This window comes from Gadus chalcogrammus, chromosome 3 (assembly GCF_026213295.1).
Source record: "Gadus chalcogrammus isolate NIFS_2021 chromosome 3, NIFS_Gcha_1.0, whole genome shotgun sequence".
NCBI lineage: Eukaryota > Metazoa > Chordata > Actinopteri > Gadiformes > Gadidae > Gadus > Gadus chalcogrammus.
Window position 1 is genome coordinate 7,407,807 of NC_079414.1, and position 26,295 is coordinate 7,434,101.

General features: G+C 44.5%; 1 protein-coding gene across 2 annotated transcripts in view; it reads left to right on the top strand.

The window, feature by feature from the left end:
* Window positions 1–26,295, top strand: part of usp43a (ubiquitin specific peptidase 43a) — a 105,925-nt gene that overhangs the window by 14,239 nt on the left and 65,391 nt on the right. For both annotated transcript variants that reach the window (XM_056585693.1, XM_056585694.1), the window contains exon 3: window positions 23,126–23,235. In XM_056585693.1, coding sequence (XP_056441668.1) covers window positions 23,126–23,235 — 110 coding nt within the window. The remainder of the gene's footprint in view (window positions 1–23,125; window positions 23,236–26,295) is intronic.

The following is a 26,295-nucleotide window of genomic DNA, read 5'->3' on the forward strand; positions in this document are numbered from 1 at the left end:
TGAAAGCCCCACCCAGTTTTCTAACCTGTCCCAAAGTATTGTATGGTCTACAGTATCTAATGCAGCACTGAGGTCAAGTAGGATTAGTATTGAGGTTTTTCCAGAGTCTGTGTTAAGACGGATGTCGTTTACAACTTTAATAAGGGCGGTCTCAGTGCTGTGCAGGGGTCGAAATCCTGATTGGTAGGTGTCATAGCAACCAGTTGATGCCAGGAAGTGATTAAGTTGCTGGAGGACAACTTTCTCAATGATTTTACTTATGTAGGGTAGATTTGATATTGGTTGTTAATAGGGATGGGCACGAGTAGTAAAATCCAAACTCGAGTGATCGAAGGAATTCCTCGAGGATCAATCGAGTACTCGTTTAATCAAATCTATTTTTAGAATGCAACGCAATCGCATCTGCAGCAGGAATAGGCCTGATGATGAACGGCAATATTACCAACCAACATGTAATGCTTATTCTCCATCAAAACAGTCAGAGTTATTAGAGTATTCGTTATTTATTTTTGCAAACGTTCAAAACACATTTTCCTTACAAAAATAGATATGCGTCTCACAATTTAAATCACGTCGAACCAAGGCCTGTAACAGTTTAAAAAAAACAAAAACGAAACAAGTAGCCTAACCATTGCAAATTATTTAAAGCTGCAAATAAAACGGCAGCAAATGGATCAGCGTTGTGATCTTCTCCACACGGCCGGAATTACAGCTGCATCTTGCGGCTGTGAAAATAGCCGACACACTTGGTTGCTGCGGGTCTGCTTTCCGAACTCACCGTTGTGTTTCAGGAGCATATGTTGCCGCATAGTACTTGTAGTACTCTGGTAGCTCGATTTTGCTTGGCATATTTTACATTTCATCTTATGATCTGCTATTTCTTTAAAGTATTTCAATTCTTCGCTGCGCTTTGCTTTAACCGCCATCTCTTAACTTTTTTAATTCTGGCGTGCCTGCACACGGCACGGAACGCGCCACACAGAAATTTGATACATTTAATTTGCTTTGTGCCCACTGCATGCGTTAGTGGCGCCGCACAGAAAATTGATACATTTGCTTCAGATAACTTTGTTTGTGTGTGTATATGCAAACTCGAGTTTGCCTGTCCACCAACCGAGTTCATTTGTAACGAGGAGTACTCGAGTAATCGATTCCTCACGCCCATCCCTAGTTGTTAATGATAGAGGCATCTAGGCTCTAACTGAAGTTTTCAAAGCTTTTGGGAAATTGCCTGACTGGAGAGAGTTGTTAACTATCTGCAATATGTCTACTTCTAGGCAGTCGAAAACATTCTTAAAGAGGTTGGTAGGTAAAGTATCAAGGCAACAGATGGATGGCTTTAGTTGTTTCACAGTTTCCACAAGAGTTTGAGAGTCTATAACATTAAAGCATGCCATCCTTGCCACGTTACTTTTGCCTGAACAGGGTGGTAGTCCAACATTTTTTGTTTGAAGTGGAGATATTGATGGCGCGTCTGATGCCTTCAATTTTATCAGTCTAAAAAGCTGCAAACTCATTGCATTTCTGCGTGGAATGGAGATCAGGGGGAATTTGTGTTGGGGGGTTGGTCAGTCTGTCAACAGTTGCAAATAGTGTTTTTGCATTATTAGCATTGGTTTTAATGATATTGGAGAAAAATGTTTCTCGAGCACTTTTTAAGTCTAAATTGTAGGCAAGGAGGCTCTCTTTATAGATATCATGGCGAATATGAAGTTTTGTTTTACGCCAGATGCGTTCAGCCTTCCTGCATTCTTTTTTCTGTGCTGTTCTCCAGGGTGCCTTTTGCTTTCCAGAAATTGTTTTAACCTTATAAGGTGCAATGACATCTATGACTTTCTTTAGCAAGGAGATGGCCTTTTTAAAAAGTATATTAGAATCTTCATTGATATACCGTTTTTGGACAGTATTTGATTTTGTCTGTATGTCGGGAATAAAAGATATGTTAAAGAAAACACAAAAGTGGTCAGACAAGGAAGGATCAGTCACAGAGAGATCAGAAACATTGAGGCCCTTTGTGATAACCAGGTCTAGAGTGTGCCCCTTACAATGAGTACCCTCTTTCACATGTTGAGACAGTTCAAATGTGTCCAAAATGGTAAAACGTTTTTTTTCACACTTGTCATTCAAATCATCAGTATGAAAATTTAAGTCACCCGTTATAACTAGATAGTCAAATTCTGTGGAGATGCTAGACAATAATTCTGTGAAGTCATCGAAAAAATCTGGGGGAGCATTTCAATACAGCGCTAAGGTATTCGAATGATGGAAAATCACCAAATAACAAAGTTTCCCCTGAAATACATTTTTAAATACAGCAGCAACCCCTCCACCTCTTTTTCCAGATCTACGCATCAAAAAAGTTATAGTTGGGTGGAGCTGTCTCTATCAGAACGGTTGCACTGTTATTTTGTTCAAGCCATGTTTCAGTTAAAAACATAAAATCCAGTTTAGAAGTGGTAATAAAATCATTAACTAAAAGTGATTTGTTATTAAGAGACCTAACATTAAGTAGAGCCATCCTGATGGTGTTGTTGATAGGCTTTAAGGTTGTTTTTGGTTTGGAGGCAATAGGTATGTGAGGTTAGCAGTGTGTCTAAGTTTCCCTTTGTTTACTCTCTTAGTGGTTACAGCATGAATGCAAAAGTTGCCATGTTTTGACATAGGCAACCTTGGGTTCAGCAGATTATGTGAAACTTCCTTTATACTGTGTCTACGGCTGAACCCTTTTTTGTCTCAGTAATACTCAGGACTATTATCAGTACAGGGGGGGGGGCTGGGGCGCCCTCCGCTTGGGTGTTATCAGCCTGTGGCCATGACGTGGCGATGCTATCATTGACACAGATGCAAGTTTGATGCCAACATATTCCAGTTTCTTAAATTCAGCTGGAAAATCGCAAAGAGAGGAGACAGTGGAGCTGGAGTTGTTGTGGCTCTGGGAGAGATGAGGCTGGAGGTCATCGTCGATGGGGTAATGCAGAGGAGGGGGGTGGCCGCTCCTCACCAAGCCAGCATCAGCGATGGGGGAAGGCACAGTGTCGATGGCGTCGGGCGGGCTGTTGACATAATTCACCATACTGTTTTATTGACATGTTTTCGTTCTGTGATATAGGGACACTGTCTCTTTAAGTATCACGTGATTTCTGTGTTGATTTGCCGGTTGGTGCGATGTTCGAATTTAACGTTTTTTAGACGACAAAATGAACGACCCTCCGTTGCTTGTTGAGGTGAAAAATTGTCTCTTCCCTTATTTTATTGCAATTTCTACAGTCCATAGACAGAACGTGTTACCTTGGAGAGTTTGTTGATGGCGGAGCTGTTATGTTTAAAACATAAGTTCTTGCGAGTGTGTCCCTGCGGTGTATGAGTGTGTGTTCTTACCTGGGCGCGTGTGTCGATGGCGGAGCTGTTATGTTTAAAAACATAACGTCTTACCTGGGTGAGTGTCGCTGCGGTGTCTGCGCGTGCGTGTGTGTTCTTACCAGGGCGTGTGTGGATGGCGGAGCCGTTATGTTTAAAAACATGACGTCTTAGCTCGGCGAGTGTGCCCTGCCTTTGTCTTGACGTAAGGTGTGTGCGCGTGCGTGTGTGTGTGCGTGCGTATGTGTGCGCTTCCGTGTATATGTCGCTGCCTTTGTCTTGACGTACAGTGTGTGCGCTTGCGCGTGCGTGCGAGTTTGTATGTGTGTGTGTGTTCGTGTGTGTGTGTTTAGATTTCCATGTATGTTTGTGCGCATGTGCGTGTGTGTGCGGTGTGTGTATGCGTTGTGTATGTGCGTGCTTGCAGTGTATGTATGAGTTCGGTGTGCTGTGTGTGAGCTGCAGTCTGCTTGGCACATGCGCACAGGAGTAACTTGAGTAACTGGTGCGACAGGCCTGCTATTATAGTAGTAAGATATTCTAGATATTAGTGTTGCACGGTATACCGATTAGGGTTGGGCAATCGTCTACAAGCTTCCATCGTCCGATAGCGCCCCCTAGCGATCGCCGATAGTCGATACTATCGGGGGGTCATCTTTATAATAATTTTATAATATAAATTATTTATAATAATTTATCGCTTTGAAAAAAATCGCGTTTTTATTTTTCGATTTTTTTCTTAAAACAAATACGATGGTCTTCCCCTTGGACCAGCGTGAGCCCTGAGCCTCCGCTGATTTAAGTTTCGATGCGTTGGCGCCGGCGGCGCTGTCATCATGACACACGCTGATGACACACAGCTCGTAGCTGTGTTCGAAATCGTTCCCTATCACGGATAGGGTGCTCGCTATTTTTCTAGTGTTGTTCGAATTCTCACTGGTTAATTTCATGCCCTATATGCACTTAAAATACCCAAATGTGAGTTTACATATGATGTTCCCTACGTGTTACTCCCATATACCACAATGCAATGCAATCGTGTTTTTCCGGAGGAGAAGACGAAGCTCAATAACCGCAAGTCGAACACAGCTCATGTACCACAGCTGTAACCCGGAAATGGTGCAGCGGGGTGTGTGTGATGTCATTTCGCCGTGCGAGCAGACCGGTAGGTTTCGAGCCCCTCCCCTCTCCTCTCGCAGCAGTGAGTGAATACGGCAGGTCAGCGCTACATAGTATGTTTTCCACCGGTGCCAGTTAATTTCAATTACAATTTGCGGGGCTTTTTAAGTTGAAAAAATAGCTACCACAGCGCTTTTAAAAAAAAAAATATATATATATATATATATATTAAAATATAATATTATCGCCTTTTTATCGGCTACTTGACACGATCGACGATGGATTCCATCTATCGTCGATAGTCGATAGAATCGACTATCGGCCCATCCCTAATACCGATACTAGAATGGTATCATGATAGCTCATGCAAAAAACTATACTTTTATTAAAATAACGTTCTGTGTCTGTGCAGCGAGCCGCTCCAACTCTCAGTCATACTCCTTGCACGCAGTGGCTAGTCAGTGGGCGTGCCCCTCAGCTAGCCCTCAGCCACAGCTGCAGCTGGCAGTTCACTGAGCAAGTGAGACTGAGACGCAACGAGATGGCGACAGGTTCGGAAGCGCTTGCCGACATTCCTCGGCTTGTGGAGAAAAAATGTGATACAAATTAGGAATGCGCGATATAAACGATATACAATATAAACGATAAAAAATGGCCTACGATAGAGATTTTAGTTATATTGCCCTATCGCGATAATGCATGTTTGACACGATCTATCCATGACCCGCGAAATATAAAGAGCGGGTCATGGGTAGAGCTACGAGCTGCAACCGTCTGCAACGCATCGTCCGCGACCCGCGGAATTTAAACAGAGCCACGAGCTGCAACCGGCTGCATCCGCGAAATTTAAAGAGCCACAACCGGCTTCAACGCATCATCGTCATCTAAGCAAATATGGCTGAAAGCGAAACGGAGGAGCTGGTCATTGCCCTAATTTCATGTTCAGTTTAAAATTGTATGCGTTCACTTTGCACCTTTATGTTTTAATATCAAGTATCTGTGCACACACGATTTTTCTTTATTTAAAATAGCCATGCCTAATACGTATTTCCCTAATTCACAGTATCCGTTTCTTTATTAACAAGACACCACCAGTTTTAATTTAATTAAGAGAAGCATACGTCATTACACAGAAGATTTTTTTCTTTGTTAAAGTATCTGCAGCTACAACATTATGTTGTATGATTACAGTTTTGCACAATAAATATTCTCAAAACGACATAGGCCTACTAAGTTTCTTTCTTTTGTTTTATACATTTAGCAGTTTGGCTTTCCTTAGAGTCTATGTAACCTGTTCTGAAATGGTTCTATTATGATTTATATATCGTGATATATATCGTTATCGCAATAGGTTGCAATGTATATCGCAATATGGATTTTAGGCCATATCGCCCATCCCTAATACAAATGTGGTGGAACTTATTTCGAGGCATAGCGACAGTAGACACTTCTGATCCGATTAGATTTATAATCGGAATAGATCAATTCCTATCATGCAATCCAAATGTTATAAAAGTGGTAAGCGTTTGTTTGTAAGTCTGTCGCGCACAACCGTAATATTGGTCTGGACTTATATGATATATGTAAGGGATAATGTTGTACAGAACGCCGGTCATTATCGGGAAAATAAGCCCAGACAGGGCAAACCGGACCACGACACGAAGCAGAGGTGTCTTGCTTCGCCCTGAAGGGTATTATTTTCGATAATGACCGGCGACGTCTATACATTATCACGCTTATTACACGGCTCCTTGCCAAAACGAAACAATATCTTCAAACGGTGTGTCTTTTTACAATTACCACAATTACCATAGTGTTGATCAGCAGAGAGATAGTACGGCAAACACGTTGAAGTCACTTAGCAACCGGACACGCTGGGGTTAATAAGTTACCGGACTAATTGCGGAGTGATAAGAAAGACGTGAATCAGTCAAAAGATCCACTTTCCTTGACAGCTGTCATAAAAGTACAGACGGACAATCATTTTATTTTAGCTCAGCAGGTGGAAAGCAATCATTTTATTTATGTTAAAACATGTTCAGTAGCAAGTATATTTTGAGTTATTTATTCTGAGCGTTGAAGTTTAAATACTTCACAGCAATTGTCATAGTGTTATGGCATGTTTTGTTATTTTTTCAATAAAGAGGAGAAAATTGTATTTTAATTGTATCTGTAAGTCAGTCATTAATGTGTTCACTGTTTCTATTGTTTATATGTTTATATTGTCCAGAAAAGTTGCTTGTTAAGCAAAATCAATTATGTTCACAAACAGAAGTGATTATGCCCATACTTGCTATGTAGAATTAATTTATTAAGTTAATATGCTCCAAAGCAGGAAAGGTCCAAGCTGCTGAAAGTTAAAACATAGTGAGACCGAGCTGGACCATTATTATTCCAAATATTTTAGATTTTCACCTTGGTATCGGTTCATTATCAAATATCGAGGTATCTTTGGGCAGGTATCGTATCGAAGTCATAATTTTGGTATCATGCAACACTACTAAATATTGTTATACTGTATATTTCTGCATGCCAGGATGTATGATTTGTGAAGCATTTGCTTCTTGATCAGGAGGTAAGAGCCGATCACTGTCTTATTATTCCAAACAGACTTTAAGATGTTCCTTTATTTGAATCTTTATCTGTTCTCTGCAAATTGAATCCACAAATGCGAGTGAAAACACTCTAGCAAGTGCACAACAACATCTATTTACATTAGCTTTGCTCACGTCTCGTCTTCATCTCATTACTATGCTAGTCCTTTGGGAACAGCTGATAAGAGGACACAGAAGACATGCATAAGTATTTGCTCTGAGATATCAATGGAACCTGTTGGATACATGTGTAAGAATCTTTTCTCTTGAGATTAATCTTCTCTTGCAGGGTAAGAAAGATGAGCTACGCTATCCTGACTTTTCGTTGCTTAAGAGAAAGGAGAGATTGAAAGGAAACGTTTGACTGAAGGAAACGTAAAGCCTTTAGTTTCTACAGCGCCGACTGCACTACGTTTAACCCTGGGGCGTTTGGTGAGCGGTTCTGAGTGCTGGCTGTTAAAAGCCAATCCATCTCAGTTCTCAGCCCAAAGGATAGAATTAAGATCTGCCAGCGCAGCCCCAGTGCCATGACATTATGAACGCATTATTACATTTCAAAGGTTGATAAACCTACCATCCTCTGTATTGCGACTTGAAAAAAAGATGAATGAGGTACTGTTAAACAAACTTGTTTTGACCTTATAGGACCTACATCCACAAATTTTAAGCGACCACTGTGTCAGTGGACCAGCAGAAGTGAGAATGCCAATGCCAGAGCAGTAAGTCTTTTACAGGTTGACGATTTCAGGACGATTTGTATTGTTGGGTATTTTGAAGGAGTGTTCTTTATTTTAGCTGTCTTGTTAACGGCTGATTATGAGTTATGAGGTTATAAGTCAACAAGCCCACTGAACACTGGCCAGATGATGTGAGGTTGAGTAAATGTTGTTCGTTTAGAGAGCGGCGATGACTCAAGCCGCGTGTTATGTTACCAACACCTCACAGACGCATGGTTACGAAAGTTAATTAACACCCCTCCAGCCAATCAGAATCGAGTATTCACCAAGGGCATGGTATAAATGTGGTATAAATACTTCCTATTGGGACACTTCTTGTACCACTACTAATCAGTGTGCATGATATATTCACTCATTACCGCTTTTGCAATACCCCATTGCGCAATATCAAACTGAAAAGTATGGGATTAAAGTGTACTATATTCTGTTTATTTTATGGAGTGATGTGTGTTGACTGTGAGGCTTAGTTGTGTTTGATTTAGAGGCAGCTTCAAACCACTTTATAATGATCAAGCCTCATTGGCCGTGCTCTGCCACATGCAAGTGTGAGCGCACATGACGTGTGGGCCTGCTGCGGGCCGGAGAGAGAACAGAAACAGTCCTTGGTTAAACTTGTTGATTCAATGCTACTTTATCATCCGGTCAGGCCATGACACATTTACTGTGTCAGCCCTGTCCACTCCCAGATCGGGCCTTGCTCACATTATGATCTGATGAGCAAGACCACATCCCGAGGTGGTCAGGCCCGTATTCTGTTCCGGTTGCATAGGTGTGTGGACAGCGATCTGAGCACAACGTGGGCAGACTACAGGCTATGCATTAACTCTTTGCCCCGAAAAAAAAGGGTTAGTCAGACCACAAACCCCGGCTTGAGCACTCAACTACCTCAGCTGGAGGCCTGGTACTGCCATCGCTAAGAGCAAGCAAAGGTCGTTACAAAGTCACAAGTCATCTCTGTTTGGGCACCGCAGTGGTGGAACGAGCTCCATGCCGATGTCTGGACTGCAAAGTCGCTCACCAGCTTCCACAAGAGTCTCAAGACTCACTTGTTCACTTGAGTTTTCCCGGACTCTGCCTAGCCTCCCCCTTTCCCCCCACTGCCCCTCCTCCTCCCTTACCCTCCTAAAAACACCCCTCTTACACACTTATTACTTTGCATCATCTAGTAACTTATCCAAGCTTGTTGTATATTGGGAATGGGCTAACCTGTATGAACATACTTACTGTACTGACAGCAATATATAGTTTTTTCTCTTTTTTCTAAAAATGTACTTATTGTAAGTCTCTTTGGATAAAAGGGTCTGCTAAATGCCCTTGATGTTAATGTAAATATAAATGTAGATTTTTCTTTCAGTTTTGTTGCCAGGACTTTCCTGGCGAGCGGTCATTATGGTAAAGCTTGTTAAGTGCATGGGGAACTCTGCCTCCCCGTTGGGGAACTAACCTATCTTAACAGCCTCTCCACAACAATGTATGCAATGTATGTGTAATTGTGAAGCTTTTGACCATTTAATACAAGTTCAAAATGCAAGAACAACATAATAGTTTATTTTCCTCCAAGCGCCATTCAAGCATAATCAGCTTACCAGGAAAGTGGAGGCCTACCACAGTAACAGCCACAGAGTTTACATTCGATGACAAGTGTCAATGTCAGAACCTGTGTTCCAGATCTTGTGCGTCCATCACAAAAGCTGCATTGAACTGACGTGTCGTGCTCGACATGCTAGTTTCCTTAACCCATAAACTTCAGCTAGTGAGATCATGGTGAAAGTGCCTCATGCTGTACTTGTGTTTGATATTTATTTATTGTTTCTATCATGTCCTGCAGTTCTGTAGAGCTGGTCTTTACAGTTTTTATACTGGACCACAGTTAAACATGTCCTGCTCTGTAGACAGAGTCTCTAATGTTTTTTTTGTTGTTATTTTTACATGTGTTTAAGGATATCGAAATTAATATCGAAATTGAAATATTCTTGAACATTGTTCTAATATCCTATTTTGTCCGAAACGTGCACCCTTTATTCCTATTTGGACTATTCCTATTCCTATTCTTACACAATTACAAATTCTACCATTCCCAGCCTTAGGCTCCAACTAATTTGGGCATGCTCTTCTTAAGGAGCAGGGGATGGAATACTTCTAGCATAGAATGTGTGGTGGTGGTTGTGGAAGACAACAGGTAGGGAGTCAGGTCAGGTGTGTGTGTGCGTTTAGTTGTTTGTGCGGTTGTGCGTGTGTGTGTTTTATTTGAGAAGCCAACATCCCTCATTAGTAAATCAGATTTGTCATTTGTGTTTGTTTTGTTTTCTATAGAAGGAAAGGGCTTTTTTGGACACAGTAAAGGACAAATTTATCACAATCTTATCAGCCTATTGAGCGTAAGGGAAGTTTACGAGAAAGTTTAGGAGTTTTCCCCTGGGACCGAGTCCTGCTGGCTATAGATCCCAATGTAGATTTTATAATAAGTTGTCCAAGTAGGCCCAGCACAATGCAGCAAAGTTCAAGATGTTGTAGAGAAGGGAGCGTAGCATCCCCCTTGTTTCCTATGGTTGTTTCCTATGGTTGACAACCGGAGACCTACAAGCTAAGCATGTGGCTTAACAACGCTTCCACTAGAGATTCTAGTCTAGACGGCAAGCGGTCTCTACTCAATCCAGATTGAATTTCCATAACAAGGAGGATGCTATGCCTACTTCTCTGTAACATCCTTGTACAAGAGACACTTCTCTTATACAATCACATTTTGATTTGAAGAGGGATTCAAATTGCTGGTGTAAACAGGGCCGTTGTGAGTTTAGTACAGGACTGGTTGTGCAATGAGCAGTAGCTATCGTTTCCATGGCCAAGGAAACCTTTGGGATTAGATGGAATTTTTCTGGCAATGGAAATACTAGTACAAAGTGACTTTAATAAGTAACTAGACCCAATGACTCTTATCACAGTCAGAGAATAAAGATGCTGGAACAAATAGTTGTGACTGAAACCACAGGAAGGATATTTATTATCATGGGTGACATAAAAGACCAACTAGGACTGTAGCCACACATTACTATGTGTGCCCCCCCTACCGCCGCCACCATCACCGCCACCACCGCCATCACTGCCACCACCACCATCACCGCCACCGCCACCGCCACCACCGCCACCGCCACCACCGCCACCACCGCCACCACCGCCACCACCGCCACCACCGCCGCCACCGCCGCCACCACCGCCACCACCGCCACCACCGCCTCCACAAATCCCTTCCAGCTCTCCTGGCCACACACAGGCCAGATCAAACGACCCAGAGCCCTGGCAGCACCACCCTACCCTAGGCTAAGCCAGCCAGGCAACCTGCCAAGTGACATTTCTGAGATGCCACACATTCCATGTGAGAGAGAGGGATAGACAGGGAGAGAGGGAGAAAGAGAGAGAGAAAAAGAGAGAGAGGGGGGAGAGAGATATTTTAATAATGAATAATGATTAATAATGATAAGTTGTATCTTATTTTACTGTTTTTGCTATGGCCAGGAAGCTCTTTGGAATTTTAACGTTGGAAGAGGTTCACATCGAGGAAGTAGTGCAGGCATAGAGAGAGAGAGAGAGAGAGAGAGAGAGAGAGAGAGAGAGAGAGAGAGAGAGAGAGAGAGAGAGAGAGAGAGAGAGAGAGAGAGAGAGAGAGAGAGAGAGAGAGAGAGAGAGAGAGAGAGAGAGAGAGAGAGAGAGCTGTCAGTGTTTTTCTGAATTTTAAAAAACGAGGATCCCACTATTTAGTTGCTTTCAAACAGTGCCAAATCAGAAACGTTAGTTCATTCAGATGTTTCACCCCTCCCCTGTCAGAGGCAGGATACCTGGTATTTTAAGTAAGACACTAAATCCTGGATCAGTAAAACAACAAAAAATAGATGTGGCTCAGAGGTCACTCCCCCCGCTGTTATCTGTGTCATACATTATCACACACACACACACACACACACACACACACACACACACACACACACACACACACACACACACACACACACACACACACACACACACACACACACGTCTAATTAGCTCAACAATGCAAGGAGTGCCTTTCTGCCCCCACAGCGACATGATAACCTCTGACCCCCCCCCCCCCAGACACACACACACATTCCCATTGCCTTAGGTTAGGCTTGCATTAAGATACATGAAGGTGTTTTGCTGCTTGGTGCTGGTCGTCTCGTTGACCATGGTGTCCGCCCAGATGTCCCCTGCTGTGTGCTCTGTCACCGGGCCAACACCACATCCTAACATCCTCGTGACTTCTGCATCGCAAAGGACATCGTGACATTTGGATGACTTTTTCTTTTCAATTAAAATTAATAAAGAAAAAAACCTTTTCTAAAACGATGTAAATAGAAGACAAAGCCCCCCTCTGTCTGAGGTACAAACGGCCGCAGTGGTCCGCCGCAGCCTCAGAGGGAGGTTGTGGCAACGGGAAACATGGCAAAATATAATTATCAAATATACACACAATGCATGTTTATTTATAGGTGTTTACTGTTCTGTTTCTGTGTGTGTGTGTGTGTGTGTGTGTGTGTGTGTGTGTGTGCGCGCGCACATGTGTCTGTACGCGTGTCCTCGGGCTTGCATCCCAAGTGCTCTCCCAATGGGATGCTTTGTGTGCCATCACAGTACTTGCCATTCTCTGCAGAGCTAGCTGCTAGCTTGCTAGCGAGTCTCATGATTTTTTAATCTGCAACACTAGGCCTGATTCAGTGGACACCAGCTGCTGAAAGGGGCTTACCAGCACAGGGGCTCGGCTCAGAATGTCACATCACTCATTTCCTGACCACTCCTAAGTCTACTCCAAAGTTAACAAAGTCACTTGGTTTGGTAAACAGAATGCAACTTGTTATGAAAACATGCAGTGGAACAGAAAGGTGCTCGGGTAAACTATGAAGCAGGCATCTGGCTAGACCTGTTGAGAAGGTCTAGCCAGGTGTGTGAGAGATTCCTACACGCACACACAAACCACAAAAACACTCCCACACACACCCACACACGAACACGCACACACGTACACGCATGCGCACGCGCAAGGCAAGGCAAGGCAAGGCAAGGCAAGGCAAGGCAAGGCAAGGCAAGGCAAGGCAAGGCAAGGCGAATCCTGACATCCTTGTGACTTCTGCATCACAATAGAGAACGTGACATTTGGCTTCCTTTTCTTGAGAAAAAAGAGAAAATGACTCATCTATAGTGACCCCACGTCAACTAAACCCAGAATCGGAGAGAAAGTTCTCTTCTCCGGGACCCCCTGCCCAGCTGGGGGAGGGGCCTCCCATGAGAGCCCCCCAGGTCTGGGGTGCATGGGGCAGGGCCTGGTCACTCCGGGAGGGGGGGGGACGGGATACCATGAATAATTGAACGTGTCCTCTCATGGGGTGAAACGGTCGTTTGGAGAAGAGAGAGCTGCTGAGGAGCTGGAGGGAGACAGTGGAGGGAGACAGTGGGAGGGAGACAGTGGAGGGAGACAGTGGGAGGGAGACAGGGGAGGGAGACAGTGGGGGGGGAGACAGTGGGAGGGAGACAGTGGAGGGAGACAGTGGAGGGAGACAGTGGGAGGGAGACAGTGGAGGGAGACAGTGGGAGGGAGACAGTGGAAGGGAGACAGTGGGAGGGAGACAGTGGAAGGGAGACAGTGGAGGGAGACAGTCGGAGGAAGGACGACCAAAAGTGGAAGTGGCACGAGATTGATTCACACGGGGACCTCCCTCTGTCCTGTGTGTGTAAGTGTGTGCGTGCGTGTGTGTGTGCGTGCGTGTGCGTGTGTGTCCGTGCGTCCGTGCTTCCGTCCCTAGTTTGATTCTCATGTGCCGTCCCGGTCTGACCTGGTAGAGGCGGAGTGTCTGGGGGGGGGGGTGTGGACTCTGCCTCTCTCGCTCATAAATGTGCCCGCAGGTCTGCTCGTAGCAGGTGAAGCATGCTCGCTGTGATCACCTCATGCACGCGTCTGACTGCCGGGCGCGGTTGCTACGGAAACCAAGCGCGAAAAACCAACCCAACCTGTACGAGCAACTTCGTGCCCAGAATCTTCCACTTCAAATGTTCACATGCATATTTCTCCCCCTCTGTGTCTTTAAGTGGCGTTTGTTATTGGGTGCTGAGACAACCTGTCCCGCAGGTGACTGATGTCAGCAGAGTCTGAATGCCGATGACGATGTCGGGGCCTCCCCGGCTGGGAGTCACGTTCAACCCTCCCTTCTTTCACTTCCTGTTGGGACAGTTCTGGGTGTTTGTTCTCTCGGCGTCTCACAGGGCATGGGAAACCAGACGGGTGACACTTCTTAGCGGCCGCACCGGTTGAGCGTGCACGGGATCAGCATTGTCTGCTCTTTGTTATTCACAGAATCATGTGACACAGTGAGTCCACACACAGTGAGTGTGGAGCGACAGATCGCGGATATGTTTCTGCTCTTGTTTTTGCTTTTGGGTATTATTATTTTCTTTGCTGGACCAGTGCTGCCATGGAAACAGCCATGTAATATTGGAGAGCAGTTACCCCTTTTCCCTCATATGAGGGAGAGGGAGAGGGGGAGAGAGAGAGGGCGAGAGCGAATGTTGGTGATGCAGCACTTCAGAAGATGGCCTGAACCACCTCCAGTAATACCACTACACAAATTAATACACCAAAACGACTACTACTACTACTGCCAAACTGCTAGCAGATCTACCTCTAAAACCGAGGTACTACCAGCCCTATCACTGTAGAACAAGAGGGGAATCATACTGTTGTCCATTCCTGGTATGTGTGGGGAGTTTGAACCAGCGCGGGTCACTGGTTGACTGTGGAATCGGCTGTTATCTCCCGGTCGGCCTTGTTCCCGTTAAGCCGGCCGTTGAATGGGCAGAACTAACGCCAGCCACTCCAAAGGCTCAGCGAATCACCATTAGTCAGCTGCTTTACCGCGGGCCAGACAGCTATTCAACAGAAGCACACACACGCACACACATACACACACTGTCTCGATCTCACTCTCCTCAATTTATTCTCTCTCTCCTCCCCGTCTTCTCTGCGTGTGTTTGACACATTACTGGAAAGATTTCATGATGCCCTTGGTTTATTTTTAGTTACCAGGCTTGTTTGTAACTTGCCATGGGGCATCGATGGCTGTCTTGAGGCAAAACCACTTGGCAGATACACTTATGGGCCTGTATGTCTAGTTTGCTACAGTTACTGGTTTAAATCCTTGTCTGTCTTTCAGTCTGTCTGTCTATCTGTCTATCTCTCTCTGCCTCCCTCTCTCTGTCTCAGTCTCTGTCTCTCTGTCTCTGCTCCTCTCCAAAAGAACGGCACTTCTAATAATACCTAGGACTGCCAAATGTTCAACCTTTCACTGTACCCACACACACATAGTTCTGCTCTGTAGTTGAGTTTATTTCAAACTGAGTCTCCTCCTAAAGGCAGAGGGAAGTGTGTGTGTGTGGTATATCTGTGGAAGCAGTCAGCTGTTCTGTTAACACTTTCTCATCGCATTCACACACACAGAAGTCCTCATCTCCTCACACACACACACACACACACATACACACTCACACGCACACACACACGCACACACACACACACACACACACACACACACACACACACACACACACACACACACACACACACACACACACACACACACACACACACACACACACACACTCATATGCTTTACATAGAAATCCTTGTCTATAGAGTTGGACTGGGAAATATATTGATATTGTGATATGTTTTTTAAAGGCTGCATTACAGTTAAGGGACAGCTAAAACTGACTGTTCTTGCTGTTTTATTTTCCTTTACAGACAGTAATTACGTCCACATTACCAACGATGATTTATGAAAATTCTCATTATGTCAATGTTTTGAGAAAAGCACCATTACATCATCCCTACATTATTGTAGTGATGGTCGAATTTGGTCGCAATATCAATTTCAACCTTATTTCAGGCAAAAATGACCATATTTAATTTTTTCCATACCGACCATACTAGATGCTGCCATACTTGAAACTCCTAATACTCCTAATACTGTATTTATTCACACAGGACTGCGACTCCCCTCGCAGTCTGTCCTTTGGAAACAATGTGTACATTTCTTCGAGAACCGCAAGTGTTTCCAATACACGTACAAAAAGACCCATGATAGTTTATTGACGTGATGACAAAACATGGAAACCGGCCCAAGGACACCTTTTTAAAAGAAAATCTATGAAGGTAAACACTGCTGATAAGTGAACCTTTCAGACTCTCTCCAGCTATGGCAACAGGATCTTTTAATTACCTTATTTTCACCAAGGAGGAGATTAGATTAAGATGTAGCCGGGTGGCCATCAGACTTGGAGGTGTGTGTGCGTGCTTGCCTGCATGTACGTAAAAGTGGCTAAAAAGAAAAGAGAGGGAAAATAAAGTGTTTCGCTTTCCTATGCGTAGCAACTGCTTTGCAGACGGCAGATGCCGGAATCTCTCTCCCTCTCCTCTGATAGTGGCCGTCCTGCCAGCGCGCGGAGCTACCTGTCACTAGTGCTTTCAGGCACGGGCAGGTTTCTGAAGGGGGTCCATTCCACTCTTTGAGGACCCATCTGCAGCAGGCCCTGCAGACAGCTGTTCCCACTTCCCACTGCTCCGGGGATTCTCAGCGTCCCTCGCTCTCCAAACTCGAAAAAACTTTTAGGTATACAAATGCGCTATGAAACAGTGTGAGGGGCCCACTTTGGCCCCTGAGGTTACTGTGAAAGGAGAGTGTGGGGGAGGCAGCTCTCACGTGGATGCTAGCTTGTGGCTTCTGCGAGGACTCAGTGGGAGGCGGTGGGAGTTGTGATGATAACAACATATGTTGTACCCTGCGGGGGGGCCCCGGAGACCCCTAGAGGTGAGCCCGAGAAGGCCCCGCCGGCTGCTGCTCCTTCAGTCTTCGGCAGGGATCAAATGAGGTGTTGTGAGGCAGGTGCGGTCTGAGGAAAGAACACGGTGTAGTGTACTGCTCCAGGGTGAATACCGCCCACACCTCCTCTTAGCAAACACTGCATTCAGTCTTTGTTTTACAGGATCTGTTTGTGTTTCTCTGTTTGTTCCATCAGCAGGCTTTTCTATTCTGTGTGTGCGTGGGTTTCTGGGGGGGTTATGATAAGCTATCCTTCACGACTTAAGGAGTCGTAAGTGGATGTTAATGGAATAATATGGTACTGACGGTGCTCAGCTTGTCTGATGGCACACAGTGCGGATGACACACCAGGCAGCCAGATGTAGTTCCAGTTAAAGGACACGTTGATGAAGGGTTGTTCTAACCTCTGTGGCACTCAATGTGAGTGGTGCAAAATACAATGCACAATGAATGCCTTACATTCACGAAGAATAACACACACACACACACACACACACACACACACACACACACACACACACACACACACACACACACACACACACACACACACACACACACACACACACACACACTAACACACACACACACACACACACACAAACACACTAACACACACACAGTTCAAACACACACAAACCCACACGCCCACACACAAACACACAGCTCAAACACAAACACACAGCTCAAACACACACACACACACACACACACACACACACACACACACACACACACACACACACACACACACACACACACACACACACACACACACACACACACACACACTACCACACGCACACACAAGCCCCGCACGCAAGCATGCACGCACAGAGACGATGTGTGTGTGACGATGCAACATCCCTATTGACCCTGCAACGACCTTGTGAACTCTCCTATCTTGACACTGGAATCCAGGTTCCACTCCCTGCGGTCTCGATCTAGTCAGGAATTATAGGTCAATACCGTTTGGACATTCAAATGTCTGCCAACTGACTAACTACTGTGTGTATGTCTGCGTATGTATTTTTGGGTGTGATATTCTCCAGAATGATTATTTCTGTCAGATACATTTCTTTAACCTCTTGCCTCCTACTTGGCTCCTCTATCTTTAGTTAACAGAGCATTTGAGGCTCATGGAACGCCATATTATGATCATGATGTTACTATATTGTACCATTATATCTGCTCACATATCCCAATTCAAATGTTGAAATAATTCAACATTTGGAAACATTTGCCTATGACAATCTCTGCACTTCAGCCCATCTGATTTTTGTTCCATACAATCAGATCACACCAATTACGCTTCCAAAAACACGACCAACCTGCAAATGAAAAGTTGGGCGAATTCAAATAAAAGGTTCTGTTGTTCTTTGCAGTGTAAAGTAAACATTAGTAGAACCAGTACGCCTCTATCTCAAAACAACACTTGCATTTTGGTCACTTGGTCCCAGCTAGCAAACATGTTTAGTCAACAATACTTTTCACCAAGCTGTTCGTCACCATGCTACATCTGATGCATAATTCATCCCAGATTTACTATGAATTCCATGTGCTTCTAACTACTAGTGAATTACACTGTTTGTGAGTGTAAGCCGGTGGTCATGGGGGCTGTGTGGAATTGGCATGGAGAGTTTTTGGCATGCAGACGGTGGATTTATTCAGTGTGGCTACTGGCAACAGCTTTGTGGCTCTTGGATATTAGCATGCACTTGTTATGGCTGTGGCTGGCCGCTGGATCTATTATTGGCAGGGCAGACAATGCCAGGGAACATCACTACTCCATTCCTCGGTGGGGTCCCTGATAAAGAGGCTTTGTATTATCAGTAGTGTCCAAAGTGTTCTCTTTCTCTTTCACCCGCTCCTTTTCTCTCCCCCATTAACTCGAATTGTCTATATTTAATCGTACACTCGCTCTCTACTCTCTGAATCCTCCCCCTATCTTTCTGTCCCCCCCCCAGTGCTCTCTCTCTCTCTCTCTCTCTCTCTCTCTCTCTCTCTCTCTCTCTCTCTCTCTCTCTCTCTCTCTCTCTCTCTCTCTCTCTCAATATGCACCGTATTCTCTTTTCATTCTTTTTCACTTATTTATCCCTTCTCTGTGTGCTTTATCTCTCTTCCCCCTGAATGGAGGTACCTGCTCTTTGTTCTAAGATCCATCTAAGTGGTTGTTGACCTACTTATGCTGAGGGGGGCATTCTGAAGAGCCTCTCTTGGCCCGTCTTTGCCTCTCTTATTCACCTTTGTTCTACCAAAGAATGTAACATCCATTACATAGTTTGATGGTAATGGCCGGTGTTTTCTTACAAATATGCAAATTAATTTTAAAGAATATGTGGGCTTGTTTCCTGTTGCAACGGCCTGAGGTCCATTTCTACCTGCTGTTATGTCTTCCGATGTTGCCTTGGGAGGTTTGGTTTAAACACGTTATTTACCAGCATGTTACTCTACAGCCTCCACGGTTTGAATTCAGTAGGTGTTGTGTGGGAGTGTTATGTGTCCCTTTGCATTTAAAGCCGCTTTTCCAGTTTGAGCTTAAAGCTAAATTGCCTAGCCTCATTCTGGAATAAAATCATGTTATTCTTTCAATTACACAATGAATTCAATGAGAATTCTATAAGTAAGTATGTAAAACAATAATACAAAATCAAAGTAAATTGTAAGGATCCCGACACAAGAACGTACGGCATCGCTGTTCTGTCTGTGACGATCGTTCTGCTTTTTCCTTGAAGCTACAGTGAGGTAAAAGAAAGAAAAGGCCATTCAGACTAGATACATAATGCCGCATGTTACCGCTCGGCGGCCACAGAGCTGCTTAATGCAGAAGATGAACAGGCACGTTGTCCTTAAGGTTGACCAGACCCTCTCTGGTCCTAATGGAGGTCTGTGGAGCGCTACAGACGGTGCTCTATCGGACTCCACTGAAGCCCTTCCGCTTGTGGATTATTTTTTTCATACCTACTTTAACACTCTTAAAAAAGCACCATGGTTGATTGGTTCAGGTCCATGCGGTGCTGGCTCTCTCTTCTCCCATGTGGAAAAAAAGTTCCCCCCCTGATTCCCAAATGTCTACTGGGCCGGGATCGAGGCCAGCATTTCCATGGAGACCGGTGTAACCTAGTCCGTCTCCAAGGGTCTTGAGATATGTTTGCCATTGTCAGAGAGGGGCGCGCGCGAGAGAGAGCCACAGCGAGCCATCGCCTTGTTCCTTGTTAAAATGTCAGATGGCGCGGTATTCCCATGAATATCCCTGCCCTTCATGTTCACACCGCTCAACCTTAATTGTGAGCCTGACCCTAGACACACCAGTGGTGACACAGTGTTCCTCCAGATAGTTACACTCAAGGACCGTCCCGGCTGTGGGATGAATACCAGCCTGCTTTAAATCCGGTTGCCTTGCCGATTGCACTACTTTAGTCGCGTCTGTACGGTGTCTTGTTTATTGGTACTGCTGCTAAATGCTGCTGTACTTGGCTTATAATTCTGTGAGTGGTTATTTTGTGCCTTTTGTTTTGACATGAATTTATACAGAGATGATGAGGTGTTTATCCCGTTAAGTAGGTTTGTTTTGTATTATTGGTTGTGATGATAAGGAAACAACATCTGGACTCCGCATATATTTTGTTTTCATCCGTAATGTTGATCAGGACTATGATCTGGTTTGATTGGTTGTGGCTCTGTAGGGAACATCCTCTTGCATCAGTGTGTTATAATTCCTATCTCGGTCATTTGGAAGGCACACCTAGACCCATTCTAACAATCACAATTCTGAGGCGTTTCACACGTGGCAACAAACACACTCATACCGGACACCTGATCCCTGTTCCGTCTTTCTTTTTTCTCGCTAATACACACGCACGCACGCACGCACGCACGCACGCACGCACGCACGCACGCACGCACGCACGCACGCACGCACGCACGCACGCACGCACGCACGCACGCACGCACGCACGCACGCACGCACGCACGCACGCACGCACGCACGCACGCACGCACGCACGCACGCACGCACGCACGCACGCACGCACGCACGCACGCACGCACGCACGCACGCACGCACGCACGCACGCACGCACGCACGCACGCACGCACGCACGCACGCACGCACGCACGCACGCACGCACGCACGCACGCACGCACGCACGCACGCACGCACGCACGCACGCACGCACGCACGCACGCACGCACGCACGCACGCACGCACGCACGCACGCACGCACGCACGCACGCACGCACGCACGCACGCACGCACGCACGCACGCACGCACGCACGCACGCACGCACGCACGCGTGTGTGTGTGACCCTTTGTCAGGATGGAATTCTTCTTGGAACCTGAATTATGGTTAAAATAAAATTACTTTTTTCTGCCTCTTTTAAATTAATTCTAAGTGAAGGACGTGAGTGTAGGAGTGACCAGGACTGGATTTGTATTATAGTATTTGGCAGATGGACCCGGAATGGATGTTTATTATCTAGGATTAACCAGAACTGGATGTGCATTATAGTGCAGGCGAGACCAGGAATGGATGTGTATTATGTAGGATTAAATTCATTAGATTGCAGACTGTGAAGAATGTGTTTGTCTTACATAAGTCCCTGTCGGATATGTATTCTTCTGGCAATTTCCTTTTCTTTATATAAACATATTTTTACAGATATTACAACTGAATTATGCAGAAGAGATGACGTATGTACTCACACAAAAACTAAAGACACTCCCGTTTGGTAATATAATTGGTGTCGAGCCGTATCAAGTATTTTTGCATAATGTGTGTGTGAAGAACAAACTTGAACACACATGATTTTCTAGTAATCGGCGTCCCCCCAGCTGTGCTTTGACGTCCCTCTGTGTCCCGCCTGGATCCAGCGCTGATTGAAAGCTTTAGCTTCTGCCTTCCCACTGACAGCCGTTACTATCTCCAAAACAAAAGTCTGTTCTCTTTGCCTTCTACCGCAATTGGAAATGGTCTTGAAATCTTCCTTTGTGTTCTCCTGTTTTGGTCAGAGTCAGAGGACATAACAGAAAGCGCATTGTACACACTTAATGTGGGCTCTGGAAGGGCCCCAACACGGCGTTCCAAGAGCCTGACGGCCACATAGTCTCCGGCCACGTGGGACCGTTATTGTCCCATGATGAAGGTGATGCCAGGAATCCCTTGGACATCCCCTGATGCGGAGGTTGACGGGTCAGAGCTTCCCTGTGGTGGAGTGAGATATGGGAGAGAGACCGGCCTTTTGGAGCAGATCTAGACCCTGAGCCCACCGATGGCATCTGCCTGTCGTGCTGCTCTCTTTGAATCAACACACTTGGTGTCTGGTTGTCTGCATTTGTGCGTCGACTTCTCCACTTCCGGTTTACCTGCATTGAAAATGTCTGTATATATCTCGTGGTATCCTGGGGGTTGATCAGCTCCTTGGGATTTGCTGCTCACCCTCCAGCAACATGGCATTACAACCATGAGGTAAAGCAGGGGTCACCAACCTTTTTGAACCTGAGAGCTACTTCATGGGCACTGAGTCATGCGAAGGGCACCCAGTTCTATACACTCTTCTGAAATAACAAATTTGCTCAGTTTGCCTTTAGTTATATATTAATATTAATGATTAATGATACTCATCTATGTGAAAACATGTTAATTAATTAAGTCATGTTAATGATTTCTCACAATAATTATCAACAATGACTTAAAAAAGGTGGGAAAGAGTTGTTCAAGAATGAGTAGTGCTATTTTTAGAACAGGCCTGCGGGCGCCTCATGTGGTCCTTGCGGGCGCCATGGTGCCCGCGGGCACTGTGTTGGTGACCCCTGAGCTAAAGGAACCAACGACCTGTAGTATGAGGAAGAGCTACTTACCCTCAGACAGAACATGATGTTAAACTTTAGTGTTGGGAGTGTTCATGTGGATGTGCTCAGTTAAAGCATTTGGAATTTCAACCACCACAGTAGGGGATTTATAAAGATTACACTCATAAATCTACACAATTTGTAAAGTGATAGGCCAATATCGGCCTGTAAAATCAGCCAAACAATATATCGTTCCGCTCTCTCTATCCATAATTATATGTATGAAAGTCTGAATGATATATAGAATGCCCTTATTTAGTTTATTTGAATATATCCAGTTAGTGTTTACTCGATTGGCTGAGATAAGCCGACTAAATCTTTGCTGGAGTCATTAGAAAAATCTGATCTCTTAGCCCTCTACTTCTCCTCATCTCTCCTCTCGCTATGTCTCTCTTCCTCTCACTTCCCTTAATTAGTCTGTGATGAAAAAGCTGTTTATGGTGGGATGATGTGATTGGCTTCACTGACCTGCAGAACATCCATGTTATGTCCTAAATGTCATGTATTAATCTCTCTCTCTCTCTCTCTCTCTCTCTCTCTCTCTCTCTCTCTCTCTCTCTCTCTCTCTCCCCCCCTCCCTCCAGGTTCCCAGTGTGGTGGTGATGGAGCCTGCCTGTCCCCCGGCTCTGCCTCTGTCCAACCAGCCAGGCACCAGACACAGCTTTGTGCAGGAACACTTCCAGGCCCAGTACAGGTGAGTGGAGCAGACCCCTGCCCCAGCCTCAGGGTTTGGTCGGTCCCCTAACAACGGGGGATGTGAATCATTCGGGGTCTCATGATTTGATTTCGATACTTGGGATCACGATTCGATTCCATACGATTTTTTTCGATTCAGTACATAGGGATTATAATGTCAGGATTGACTCACAGTTCACTCTGTGCTACGAAAGGGGTTGTGGCAAATGATTGCATGAAAGCGGAGTAGAGGGTGTGATTTTGTCCATTATATATTTTCAAAAGTGACATTAACAGTAATAATGTAAGCACACAAAAGAAAACATAAGACAAGAGGAAAACTTAAGAGGAAAAGATAATCCATAAGAAATCTAGGCAGTGTTGGGGTACTCAAAAAAGGTAATTAGTTACTTATTAATAGTTACTTCTGTAAATTGTAATGAGATTACTTTACTAGTTACTGCATTTGAAAAGTAACTTCACTACTTATTACTTTACTTCCCCGTTTCTTAATTTACTGTAAATACATGGACAAACATCGTAGCCCTATCATCACTTAGTATTTATTGTATAAATCTATATATAAACCATATGAAAGAACAATATCCCTGTCTGCACAAAGAAATGCCTCACTGTAAAATCCACAAACAACAGGATAAAGCACAACACACAAGTTTCAAAACACGGGTTTTGGAAAACATGAGAACAAAAATTAAGTGGTCAATGAAAAATATAAAAAGGTCACTTTATCCCATACAATTAAAACAGAAATGCACTTAAGCGGCGGTGACACATGCTGTTACTTTATGTGGTCCAAAGGCTGAATGAACCGGATATATTTCGCCAGCTATGACATCGTAAGTGTGTCTTCCTCTCACCCTCTTGCAGGCAAGAGCAGCCTTCTCAAGTTTTAAAGTAATGTTGTCTGTATCCAGTGCACCGTCATTCCTAACATAGGAATGACGGTGCACTGTGTAGACAGCATTACTTTAAAACTTGAGAAAAAAGTTACTTAGGAATCCTAAGTAACTTTTGTTGTTGGCGGACACATGATTTAGGGAGGACTCGAAAATTATTTTGAGCTTTGATTCCATGTCGGTATAACACTTTTTCAGGTTATGGGAAAATGTTTTCCTGTCGGATGTTGGCTTGCGAGTCGCAGGTATTTTATCTAATATTTTTCTAAATCTGGGCAAATCAGTAGTCGACAGGGGAAGCATGTCTTCTACAATGAATCCTGCAACCAGCCTGTCTTTCTGTGGCACCTGCTTCTGCGCTCCAACACTTGAACACTCCTTCGCACAAGCAGCTACGTCACTCAAATCGATCGCTATAGCAACGTGTCGAGGCAAGCAGGCGCTGCAGACACACAGGCAGCACGCATGCACGCACCACAACTGATCAGGACTTTACACGCAGGCAAACACTATAGTCTATTAAAGTAGTGTAGTTACCGATATATTAAATGTAATGCGTTACTTTAGATCGTTACCCAAAAAAAGTAATCGTTTCTGTAACGCGTTACTTTGTAACCCGTTACCCCCAACGCTGAATATAGGCCTATTATCATCTTGGTAGTTGTGAATCGATTCAGCGTCATAGAAGATTCAGAGGGAGCGACATCTGTTTGAGTGACATGGGTTCAGCGGCGAGAGGCGAGTGAGAGGGAGGGGCCGAGGGACATCCATTTCCAGAACCTCTTTTTTGACATTACATTGTCAAATTGGGGACTGACTTTTTGTTCATTGACGTGCACGGCTCAGAGGAAGTACTAGAATGGAAAATGCGTTGCGGTAGACTGGGGTAACACTACAACTCATGACCTCCTCCTCAACCATCTCCACTCTTTCAGAACGTACTTGGGGAGATCCAATTGGCCTCTCTCAATAAAAATATTTGGTTTACTCTCGGTAACGAGTACAACTGAGAAGAATCGATTTGTTCGGTAGTCTGTTCGAGCATGATGTCTGTGATGCAGAAGGGACCCTTATGGGACATGATGGGCCCTATGATGTTTTCCTCTCAATACCTTATATACTGTGGACAGTACCTTGTAATTTCCTCCGATATGGGAAGAATGAGGCGCTCTTTGAAAGTAGGTCATTCAGAACTGTGAAGGACTGAGAGGAGAATTTAAATTTAAAACAAGCTTCTGGCTCTCCGCACATTTTGACATGGATACATGGGTTTCTGTTTCGCCCCTCTCCGAACAGACACACACACACACACACACACACACACACACACACACACACACACACACACACACACACACACACACACACACACACACACACACACACACACACACACGCACACTCTCTCTTCCTCAGTCTCACCTTTCTCTCCCTTGGGTATGCTATCGCTATTTAGTAGTTGATATCATGTGGCCGGCGCTGCCATTGGTGTGTGTGTGGCATGTGAATTTGTGTGTGTGTGAGATATAACAATTGTAAAGCAGTTTGTTATGTTGAAAAGAAAATGCAGGGGTTTGTTGTTGTGACATTTACATAATATATTAAAGTTTGGCTTTGGTTTCAAATGAATCATCATTTAGCCAAATCAAAATTGTATCCAGTGGAAGGTTTACTTCTCCCTAACAGGTCATGCTACTTAACTTTAAGACCATTTAAACCATGTGAACGCAGCCTTCTGAATTAAACAATCACACACAGTATCTCTCTCAAACACGCTCACTCTCTCGCTGTCGCTCTCACCGTCTCTCAGAGTCAAATGGATTAGCTCCTCCTTTTCTTAATATTGATCCCTTAGTGGTCCCCAATAGGCCCGACCTGCGTCGAGCGGATCTATGGCCCACAAAATAATTATTCAGTATAGGCTAACTTATTTGTTGTATTTATTTATCTATATATACTTAATATATATTTTTCTGTTTGATTATCTTGCTTATGAAGATTATCTGATATCAAATATACAAATAACAGTATTATACTAATACATTTTATGTGTAAATAACTTTTCGTTTCGATCTCAAAATGCATACAATTGAGTGCATTAACATTTTTTAAAACAACAATCCGCAAAACAACAAGAAGACTATAGGAAGGCCTGTCAAGGG